Below are 12,120 nucleotides of genomic sequence, written 5' to 3'. Positions count from 1 at the left end.
CTGCGCCTTTAGAATGGTCTCTCACTCACCTCTGCAGCCTCTTCTTTGGTTACCCTGAGCCTCCACATGTGCTATTCCCTCTGGCCGGAGAAGGGATATTTTTAAATTTTTCAAGCACTTTCCTCCCATCTTTCTGATTTCCTTTTTGGTCCTGGCATAATTTCTTTCTGTGAAATAATTTATTTTGGCAACTCTGACTCTCAGAATGAATATCTGAACTGCCTTCTGCAATTTGTATCAGTTAATAAAGCTTGAATTCCACTCACAGGAACCTTGTGCTGAAAAAGGTTAGGAAGACAGCGTCAAATCAGCCTTCTTTGAAGCGTGCTGACGGTTCATTCTTCTCCCTTCCTCCAAGTTTCCGAGACACGCTTAGGAATTCCCCCCGTGTGGCATCTGTTTACCAGCTGCCTCCAGAAGAAAAGAGGCTGTTAGAAACACAGCATGTGTGAAAGACTTAGATTATGTGTGAAGGGCAGGAGCGGAGTACTGGGCCCGGGAGAGGAGAGTCCAGGGCTGGCACCAGCTCTGCCCCCCAGCCAGCGCGACCTTGGGCAGTTCATTCGTCAGACCGGACGCCCGCCATGTGCCGAGTTCTCATGCTGGGTCTCCCCTCCCAAGTGAGAGAAGACACTGGGGACTTTCAAAGGGACTTTCTAGTCCTAATATCCCATTTTTCTAAGACCCTCCTTTTCCTTCGGGACCAAAATCTTCCTCCCAGTAAAGATAATGGGGGGAAATACAGAACCAAGTCAGAAAGCCTGGATTCTCTGCTACCAATTATTTGGCGAATCCCGAACTAGTCCTTTACCCTCTTAGTCTCATTTCCTCATCTGTTCATTGTGGTTAAAGAAATAATTATCCTGATGGAAGAATTCAAGGAGGTAATGGAGATTATTTGTGACACGCATAAAAATGTATGCCATTAAAATATATGATGTTGGGCTTCCCTGGTGGCGCAGTGGTTGAGGGTCAGCCTGCCGATGCAGGGGACACGGGTTCGTGCCCCAGTCCGGGAGGATCCCACATGCCGCGGAGCAGCTGGGCCTGTGAGCCATGGCCGCTGAGCCTGCGCGTCTGGAGCCTGTGCTCCGCAACGGGAGAGGCCACAACAGTGAGAGGCCCGCGTACCGCAAAAAAAAAAAAAAAAAAAAAAAATATATATATATATATATATATATATGATGTTGTTGACATTCTGGAAGGAAAGTGCTATATCTCTCCTCCCATCCCCTAAAACTAGGCTTTCTCAACCTCAGCAGTCTTGACATTTTGGCCCAGGGAGTTCTTTGCTGTGGGGTGTCCTGTGTGCTGGAAGAAGCTTAGCAGCATCCCCGGCTTCTGCCCACTAGATGGGAACATCCCTACTATTGTGACAACTAAAAATGTTAAAGCATCACCACATGTTTCTTGGAGGGCAGAATTGCCCCCAGTGGAGAGCCGCTGTCCTGCACTGAGTGCTTTGTTAGCATCTCTTTTATAAAAGTCTTTCTCTCTACCTCTTCCTGTATTCAGAAACCATCTGTCCAGAGCACTGGGCTAGGACAGGTGGAATGACAGTGAATAAGACGTAGCCTTCATCCTTAAGGAGTTGCCAGCCACAAATAACTGTTGACCACATGGAAGGAGTGACTGTCAGTGGGTCTGTAGAAGCCACAGCAGCATAGAGACGAGAGGGCATGAAGTGTCCAGGAAGGAGGTGGCCTAGGGTGTGTGTGATCATCTGGGGTGGCTCGTCGGAGGAACTGGCCAGGTTTCCTGAAGGCCAGTCCACTGATCTTAGAAGCGGGAGGTCCTGAGCACCTCGGACTCCTGCGTGTTGCGTGCACAGCACCGCAGAGCCCCAGGCAGCCTGTGTGGAAATCAACCAGGCGGCACCACGGGCGGAGGTCCCACTCTGCGTCCAGCGCGCTTCCGGCTCTGCTGAACCTGCACAGTTTATTGAGAGAGGAGAGTATAACCCTACATTTCAGCAGTTGGACCCTTACATATCTTTGGTAATTTTTCAGTCCAGACTTAGGTGTTGCTTGTCTGCACTGTGGCCCTCCCAAATTTAATAGGTGGAAGGGCTGGTCTTCACTCCCAGTTACTGGTAACTAATGCAGGGAGGCAGACTGAGAGAGTTTAACAGTGAGTTTTCTTTACTATCAGGGAGATAAGATTAAGGCACAGAAGGCAGGCTTTACGTGTCCCCTGGGGGGTGTGGACAGGGGAGGGTCATGGCAGTATCTTCTTGGTATACTGTCTTCTTGGGTTTTTTCTAACAGCTTCCTCTCTTTTATGTCACTGGATCATTACAACAAACCAGTAGATTAGACTTGGGCAGATATTCTCAGCTCTCATTGAATGAGTGAGGAAGACGAGGTCCAGAGAGAGTGTTTTGCCCAAGGTGACGTTAGCTGCTGGTGGCAGAGCTAAGGCCAGTCCAAGTTCCCCTTCAGCCTTGCTCGTTTCCCCCACCACGGGGAAGAGGATGTGTGAGGAAGGACGGGATTTTGCTGAGGTCATCAAGAAGCAGGGAAGAATGTTAAAGCTGAGTTCAAAAATTATTTGCCACATGCCTTCCATGGGACCAACTTGGTATGTGGGCCCCAAGAGAAGACGTTTCCCCCAAAGAGCTTCCACAGCACTGCATGGGAGCAGGGGTCATGTTCCCAAGCCACTCTCCAGCCATCAGACAGGACCTGGTCCAGGGCTGGCATGCCCAGTTTTCACAGACATGATAACGGGGTCCAGAGCAGGAGGAGATGGGGGTGCTGGGGAAGAGTAATAGTCCTTTGAAGGAGGGAAGGGCCTGTCAGTGACAGTTAGCTCAGTTTTCCACCCAGGAAGCAGCAGGAGGTCGTGGAGGAAGTAGGGACCCCAGCTAGACCCACAGCTCACAAAGGACTAGAGGTCACAGATGCTCGCCAAGCATGCTGCCCGTCCCCACCATGTGCAGCAGGTTGAACTTGACCCCGTAGTTGTGCCAAGCAAAGGGAAGAAGCCGATGGCCAGTCGAGATCCTGGCTGCAGGGTGCCTCGAGGGAGAGGCTGCTGTGAGCAGAAAACCTTTCCCAAGGACAAGCACGTCCGCGTTGCGTTCCTGACTCAGGGCCCAGCTGACCACTTGAGAGGCGAGAGGAGCAGAACCTGTAAACGGCAGAGCCTGCCTCCCAAAGGCCGCCTTGGATCTCTCAAGGTCACAGGCAGCCTTTATGTCCCTCGGACGTACAGCTTCTTATGAAACTGATCACCACTACCCGTATGAAGGTCCTCCTCGGATCCCAGAACTGAGCCGAATCCTGGGGCGGCCTCAGCAAAATTACAAAGTAGGTGGCATAGTAAGAGGTTCAGCCTACGTTCTAGTCTCGGCACGAGTGTTTCCTTTCGTCCTGTAAGACCCTTCCACTAAGGAGCTTCTTCTCTGCCTAAAAAAGATGAAATTAACTCCTCTGAAGTAACTGTTGGTGTTCAGGACTCTGCAGAATTCAGCGCTTAGTTGTGCCTTACACGCTCAAAGTGCCATGTTCACCCTGGGGCTGGAGTCATCAGGAAGACTGTATGGACGAGCTGGGTGTCCAAAGAAGGGAGGACTTGGGCAGGCAGGGGGAGGTGGGAGGAAGTCAGAGTGAGCCCAGGCCTGGAGGAGGATGAGGGCGTCTCCCGGGACGCCGAGCCCTGCGCATTGGAACCAAGAGAGTGAGTGCCCGGGGAAGGTCAGCTCGCGGTCTTCAGTCACTTGGAAAATGCCTGCTGTCTCCCCACCACCAAGTGCCCGCTGAGCCCAGGCCACTGCAGGGCACCATCTGCCTCAGTGGACTCCTGGGCCTCTGGCCCACGTGCAACTCACCGTAAGAGAGCAACGTGACCAGGGGCCGAGCAGGTCGTAGAGACGGGAGGACAGAGAGGGTGTGTCCCATGGAGAGATGTGAATCCAGGGCAGTCGACCCCAGGCCACGTCCTTCCTGCAGAATTCCAGAATCCTGAATGGGTCCAGCTGCTGGGAGAAGAGCATCTGGGGCTGTCCGGGAGCGTGGCAGACAAATGTGGTGAGAGGTTGCCTGCTGAGCCCTCCCGGGCCCTAGAAGTAAAGAAGCTGCCATCTGCATTTACCCAACAGGGCAAGTAGGCTGCCCGACTGCCCGGCCAGGTGTGCGCTGAAGCCGGTACAATCCGCAGGATCCGGGACTGAGTCTGGAGGGCCTCACCCCTGCCCTCCCTCCTCCCAGAGTGCAAGGAGCAAGAGGCCCTCGGCTTGTAGCCAGGCTTCAGAACAGCCAGAAAGAAATAGAAACACTTATTCCTCATCCCAAATATAAGTGATTAATTCTAGTTCAGCTTAATTCTTTCTCCACGAAGACTCCCTGATTACCCCAGCCAACCTCAACATCTTTCCCTCCAGTTTCTTTCAGCATTTTTACCACCTTTATCGCATACTGCCTTGTGGTTTACTTCTTCTATACACTTCTCTCCTCTTCAAGTGTGGATGCTCTTAGAAAACCCAGACCATGTCTGACTTTTTATTCCAGTGTCCTACTCAGTGTATGTGTAGGACATACGTGTACACCCAGAATAAACACACACACACACCCAGAATAAACACACACACACACCCAGAATAAACACACACACACACCCAGAATAAACACACACATATACCCAGAATAAACACACACACACACCCAGAATAAACACACACACACACCCAGAATAAACACACACACATACCCAGAATAAACACACACACACACACCCAGAATAAACACACACACCCAGAATAAACACACACACATATACCCAGAATAAACACACACACATACCCAGAATAAACACACACACACACCCAGAATAAACACACACACCCAGAATAAACACACACACATATACCCAGAATAAACACACACACATACCCAGAATAAACACACACACACACCCAGAATAAACACACACACCCAGAATAAACACACACACATATACCCAGAATAAACACACACACATACCCAGAATAAACACACACATACACCCAGAATAAACACACACATACCCAGAATAAACACACACATACACCCAGAATAAACACACACACACACCCAGAATAAACACACACATACACCCAGAATAAACACACACATACACCCAGAATAAACACACACATACCCAGAATAAACACACACATACACCCAGAATAAACACACACACACACCCAGAATAAACACACACACACACCCAGAATAAACACACACACATACCCAGAATAAACACACACACACACCCAGAATAAACACACACACCCAGAATAAACACACACACATATACCCAGAATAAACACACACACATACCCAGAATAAACACACACACACACCCAGAATAAACACACACACCCAGAATAAACACACACACACACCCAGAATAAACACACACATATACCCAGAATAAACACACACATATACCCAGAATAAACAGACACACACACCCAGAATAAACACACACACACACCCAGAATAAACACACACACATACCCAGAATACACACACACACCCAGAATAAACACACACACACACCCAGAATAAACACACACATACCCAGAATAAACACACACACATACCCAGAATAAACACACACACACACCCAGAATAAACACACACACACCCAGAATAAACACACACACACACCCAGAATAAACACACACACATACCCAGAATAAACACACACACACACCCAGAATAAACACACACACACACCCAGAATAAACACACACATACCCAGAATAAACACACACACACACCCAGAATAAACACACACACACACCCAGAATAAACACACACACCCAGAATAAACACACACACATATACCCAGAATAAACACACACACATACCCAGAATAAACACACACACACACCCAGAATAAACACACACACATACCCAGAATAAACACACACACACACCCAGAATAAACACACACACACACCCAGAATAAACACACACACACACACAGAATAAACACACACACACACCCAGAATAAACACACACACGTACACCCAGAATAAACACACACATACACCCAGAATAAACACACACATACACCCAGAATAAAAACTGGGTTCTCAGTGCTAAACGTAGCATTTTAGGGGGGGTGAGTTGTTGAAGTCGTGGCTCATGTCTTTAAAGACAGGAAGATAAAGTTCTTCATCTATATGATTCTTAACTGGGCACCTATCATGATAGTAGCTAACAACACGCATGCCCTTATGCTCTGCCAGGCGCTGTTCCCACTGCTCTCGTGGGCCATTACATTTCGTCTTCACACTAACCCTCTAAAAGGGGTACTTCTATGATCCCCACTTGACAGATGAAGATACTGCCGTGCAAGTTTATGTTACTTGCCCCAAATCACACATGCAGCTATAAGTGATCACGTCATGATTCAAACCCAGGTCTGCGTGACCTGAGACACTCCCCCTTTTAACTCTGGAGCCAAATAATGCTTGTGGTGCCGAGTGTATATGATTTGGCCGTTGAATTAAGACAGATGCCCCTGTGTATGGAAATAATGAGGGAAGGCTCTGCAGAGGAAGCAGGAATGAGCCTTGGTGGGTGGACAGAATGCGGGGGGCAGAGAAGAGGAGTATCCCAGGTGCGAATAAGAATGTGCACAGACCTGAAGATGCTGAGATGGCTCACGTGCTGCCAGTCACTGTTCTTTAGTCTGTGCTTGGCCCCTGACCTTGAGCTCCAGGGTGCCTGTGCAGGAGGGGGCGGGCTCTCCCCCTCCCCTGTTCCACTCCTTTGCCGTGTGGCACTCACTGCTTGTCTTGTTTTTTTCAGCTTTGACCCGAAGAGAGCAGTGCAGCAGCTCCGAGCGTGCGGGGTGTTGGAGACCATTCGTATCAGCGCAGCTGGCTACCCGTCCAGGTACCATGGCCCCTGGAGCCTGGCTCCCCAGGGAACCCTCTTATGTGCTGTCCCCCAAGACAGAGCATCCAGAAATGTTCCCCAACACTGAGGGCTCAAGCAGGGCACTGACAGACAGAAGAATTTCAGTTTGGGCTGAGAAATATGGGTGTCAACGGTAACATCCTCCTGGACAGCTTTTCAGATTTCAACTTGGCATTGGTCTGGGTGTCAAGCTGGCTGGAGTTGCCAAGGGGATTTCTCCTGTGCCCAAGTCCTACCTTGTCCTCTTTACCTTTTGCTTGTTTGTTCTTTATTGTGGCAAAATACACTAACATTTACCGTCTTAATCATTTTTAAGTGTACAGTTCAGTGGTACTAAGTCCATTCATACTTGTACAACCATCACCACTATTCATCCACAGAACTCTTTCATCTTGCAAAACTGAAACTGTACCCGTTAAGCACTACTCACCATTGCCTCCATTGGCAGCCAGCATTCTACTTTCTGTCTCTATGATTTTGATGACTCTACACTGATGATTCGTGTAAGTGGAATCATGCAGTACTTGTCTTTTAGTGCGTGGCCTATTTCACTTCTCATAATGTCTTTAAAATTCATCCATGTTGTAGCGTGTGTCAGAAATTCCTTTTCTAAGGCTGAATAATATTCCCTTATATGTAGAGACCACATTTTGTTTATTCATCTGTCAATGGACCCCTTTACCTTTTAATATAGAATCAGATATATGATGGAAAATGTCATTTCTTTGAGCTAAAAGACCACTATCACGATCTGATTTGCATTGTGGATAGGCCATTGAGCCACCCCAGTGTCTGTTGAAGCTGTGCCAAGACCGTGGATCCCCTCTGCTGGACACTGGCCTGCAATGGGGGGGGGTACGGATAGCGACCAACTAGCCCCCGTGAAATCACGTAAGCCAAACATCTTCTGCCAGGAACTGGAGCTGAACAGGGCACTGTAGCAACCCAGAGCCTGTGGTATTTTCCACAGGGACCCACCTGTCTGAAGAAGGTCCTCTAAGTGTCAGAAGGAGGAAGGAGCCAGAAATGGGGAGGAGGAGAGGCAGCCCAGCCCCCCTCCTGCCATCTCCACCTGGCACTTTCCCACTGCAGCTGAGGAAACATCCATATGCAGTGGTCAGTTACCCAGAAACAACTTAACCATCAACGGCTCCCAGATGTTGCACCTGGGAAGGAAGTTGCTGATGGAATTAGGAATTTGCATTTGACCTGGAAGGTGCAAAGAACTGTCACTAATCTGCAACATCCGTGCAGCTTCTCAAAACCCAGCAGGTTCAAGCATTGCTCAGAATGATCTGCTCCAGCTGGAGGTAGAAGGCTGCTATTACTGTCTTTCAACCACATCTCTCTTCTTAGAAAACAGACAAGGAGTGTCCTGGGGCTCCATCTCATTTTTGGACCTTGGGGTCTGAACACATCTGGCTGACAACTCCACGATTAATGAGGTGGGCCACGCTTGCCCCTCTTAGGTGAAGGCTCTGTGCCCCTTCTTCCTGCCCTGCAGCGTCCACATCGCCTTTTGATTGAGCGGAAGGGGCTCAGGCTGCGGGCACAGTGGTTCAATCTTGAGTTCAGGTATTGTAGCCTGGCTGATTGGATGGCCTTTCAGTGGTGCTCCAAGCACAGGGTTCAGACCAGGCATAGTTTGTTCCACTTAAGAACTTGACAAGGACGCTAGGGAGCTGTCGAGCCACTGGTTTTCAAACCGTGTTCTACTGGCAGCCGGGCCCCACTCCGGCTCCTGGCTCTTCTCTCTGCTGGGCTCCCGGAAAGGTTTCTTTAATCCCGCATCTTGAGTCCAGTGTCTCTCAAAACTGCATCGCAACCCACTAGTGGGGCAGGAAAGCAATTCAATGGGCTGTGGCCAACACCTTGTTTGTTTAACGAAATAACTTCAGATGGAAAATAGAAGGTGGCAGTTTGCGGCAGAAAGTGTGTTGTGGCCTGAGCTCACTTTAGCTGTACGTGTAGGTGTGGGTGCTTCCTGATTTAAGATGCATCTTCACCAGGGAGGCCCCGAGAAGGAAGTGAGCTGCCCAGGGTCACCAGCTGGCTGTGCTCGGGCTGGACTAGAATCACCCTGCCCTGCTCTGCCGCGTGGTGGTTGGCAAACATCTTAACTGCTTACGTCAGTGAAGCGTTTCTTCACTCTTCTTCCAAACAGGTGTCTCGGAGGAGTGAGGGGACAGGTGGGGTCCTGTGGGCTGGGCCCAGGCTGGAGGCCTGGTGTGGAGCTGCTCCCTGCCCTCTCCAGCTTGTAAATAAAAGACCAGACTGCAGAAGCGCGGCCTGGACTGGAGCCATCAGAACCTGGTGGTTGGACCTTGGGCCTCAGAGTCAGGCCTAGATTTCAGTGTCAGCTCCCAGACTCCTAGGCTGGGTGACCCCAGGCGAGTAAATTAATCTCTCTGAGCCTGGGTTCCCTCATTATTTAGTAGAATGGTCATACTTACTTCATGGACTGTTGTGATAAATGAGGTAATGCATCTGAAGTCCTCAGCACAGTGCCAGGCACATAAGCATTTAATAACATATTTATTCCTCATCCAGATATGAGTGAGAAGCTGCATGCTTCTGGGGTAATTATCAGGGTAGGACATGTCTATATCAGACATTTCTAGCTTTGTTTTTGTGAAATCCTGGTGTACCTGGTCGCCTCAAAAGAGCATTCTGGAGTTCTCAGAACTCTCCAAGCAACTGAAAAGGTCAGTCTAAGAATTGTCTAAAGTACGTCAAAACAGAATAGAGCTGAGATGTCCCATGTTAAACTGTTGAGGATCCCTGTGCAGGAAACTTAGGGATCACGGGTCCTCACAAGCATACCTGTGCTGTATGAGGTCTGGAGGTAAGCAGAGAAACCCAGGCGCTCATCTTTTTGTGTAACATATAATGGGTGCTGATGCTGGGCCTGTCCAACGGGAGGCGTGAACATTGGGACCCTTTGAAAATGAGATAGTCTAAGGTAGATGGAAGCTTGGGGACCCGTCTCAGTATACAAGGAGCACCCTGTTTCGCCAAGAACTTTCTAACAGAATGAATTGTTTAATAGTAGGACAAATGGCTTGCAGAGGGCATGACCCTCTTTTCTTGGAGAACGTCAAGGAAAGGCTAGAAGTCTTTGAGTCTGACATGCTGAACTGTAGACCATGCTTCAGGCAGAGGCCCCTGCTCATCTCTGTCATCTCCGATTCACCCATGGAGCTTCCTCGCAGCCTCACTGTGAAATCAATCGGAGTGACAGCGTGTGCCACCCACTGGTTTTGCTGACACAGTACAAAACCATCTGTTTTGGAGGTGGAAGAGGAAGGGGAGAGCGTTTTACTCCTGTGGCCTCCCATGAGTTTTCGTAGCATGAGAAGGTTTTCTTGCCTTCATGGTATCCCTTTCTCCTGTTAATCTGTCCTTCCACAGCATGTCTCATCTTGTATCGAGCATCTAGCTCCATGCCGATTGCTCTGAGGGGATTCAGGATGTAAGGCATGGCCTCTGCCCACCAGGAGCTCACAGTCTAGGAGGAGTGAGTGCTACACGCCTAAAGCAGTTAGAGAACAACTAACTGTTGTAGGTGCAAGTTTAGGAGGAAACATGTCTTGGAGGAAGTAAGACGTGAGCTGGGCCTTGAAGGGTGAGGAGTATTCGAATTGATGAGGAGGCAGTGGGAGGTTACGGCCAGTCAGGGTGCGGCGTGTGGTCCAGGTCTGGAAGGGGTGGTAGGTTGCTCTTCCTGTCCAGTGATGGGGGAGATCAGCTCAGTGCCTGTTCCCCCTGCTCAGTCCTCCAGTCTTAGCGTGCCAGGGCTGCTTTTCACCTCATCCAGACAGCCCCTTCCTTGGCAGCCAAGAGAATGCATTCCCTCCGAGTCTTTCGATTCATATGGAGAACCACTTCTGCTGTTCATTCCACCTGGCTGCAGACAGAGTTGCCGGTGAAGTGGAGACGCCCACAGACTTGCTGGCCTCTTACGGGGCAGCTGACGGGTGTCTTTCCCTTCCTCCCTAATTGTTTCAGACTTATTCCCAGCAGATAATTACAAGGGCATCTGTACTTTTTGCTTTTGTAATTGCAAAACACAGTTGGATGATGGAAAGGTATTGTAGGGAAGGAAAGAAAGCCTGGTATTTTCTGGTATCACAGAAGATGTTACTTAACGCTGTGATTTAAATGTTTGGGATTAGATCCAGAACACTGCGTTCCGTATCCTCCTCCTGTTTGCTATCGTAGCAGATTTTGCTGAAGGGTCAAAGAGAGGATTTCCTCCCCAAACTGCCGTTTGAGACACTAACTTTTGGAAAGCGGCACCATAGTGTTGTGACGCTTTTGTTAGTGTCGAGACGGAGTTGAATCAACCATATTATTTCAGTTGGACCCTAACTTCTCCCCACCGCCAGGTCACAGCACCTCGGGTGGCATTTCTTTGGAAGGTGAGTGGTGAGAGGGAAGGGCTGCGGGGCAAACCGCCACACCCGGAGTCTCTGGCTCTGCACGTGGCCTGACTTTCGGTACCTGCCAGCCTTGGTAGCCACGTGGAGTGACCTCGCTGGTTGAAAACAAAATGCTACCTAACTGCTTCATCCAGAAGCCTGGTGTGTGTCTGCTGTGTCTGGGGGTGAAGTGAGTGAGGTTTAACGGATACTGTGTGCCTGTCAAGGTGTTTGCCACTGAAGGAAACACACAGGTGTCACGTGTGCTCCCTCAGTGTAGAGGTGAGCAGTCATTTTGTTGACCTGACTCGAGGAGACCTTCGTGGGACCAGAGGGTCGTCACAAAAAGACTTCAGCTTCCGTGGCTGCTGAGATTCAGCGCAGCCAAGTGATGTCATGTGCGTGAGCTCGTCAGGCAGCCATAGCTTTGCACAGCTGTCTCCAAAGGAAACTTGAATGGCTTCTTTGATTACGGGGATTACAACTCATAACATTTTCCTACATTTTTCCTCCTTCTGTGGCCACAGGGCAGGTATCACTTTACAGGGAAGAACATGGCAAAGGGAAAAGGAACGCATGGTCCAGGGTGGCAGGGACTTGTGATGAAATGTTCAGAGGGCTCTTCCCCAAGGAGCCCGAGCCAAAAGCAGCCCTTTTCAGCTGGGATCTCAGGCCAGGTCCCTGCATCCAGCCTACCGATGCCCTGGGTGTGGAGCTCTTAGCCCTGTTCCGAAATTAATGGATGCCAGTGCCCACACAGTCCACCAAGCCAGAGAGGAGG

The 12,120-nt window shown here is 49.6% G+C and overlaps 1 protein-coding gene across 9 annotated transcripts in view; it reads left to right on the top strand.

The window, feature by feature from the left end:
* Positions 1-12,120, top strand: part of MYO5B (myosin VB) — a 387,835-nt gene that overhangs the window by 296,229 nt on the left and 79,486 nt on the right. For all 9 annotated transcript variants that reach the window (XR_016387637.1, XR_016387636.1, XM_089895168.1 and 6 more), the window contains one exon: positions 6,808-6,894. Coding sequence is in view for 7 of the 9 variants with exons in the window: in XM_089895168.1 (XP_089751294.1) it covers positions 6,808-6,894 (87 nt within the window). In the remaining 2 variants the exon portion in view is untranslated. The remainder of the gene's footprint in view (positions 1-6,807; positions 6,895-12,120) is intronic.

Source organism: Delphinapterus leucas, chromosome 14 (assembly GCF_059928025.1).
Source record: "Delphinapterus leucas isolate spDelLeu-1000000601 "Yukka" chromosome 14, BTC_Dleu_Yukka2, whole genome shotgun sequence".
Taxonomy (NCBI): Eukaryota; Metazoa; Chordata; class Mammalia; order Artiodactyla; family Monodontidae; genus Delphinapterus; species Delphinapterus leucas.
Note: the sequence above shows the minus strand (reverse complement) of the source record. Positions and strands in the feature narration are given on the sequence as shown.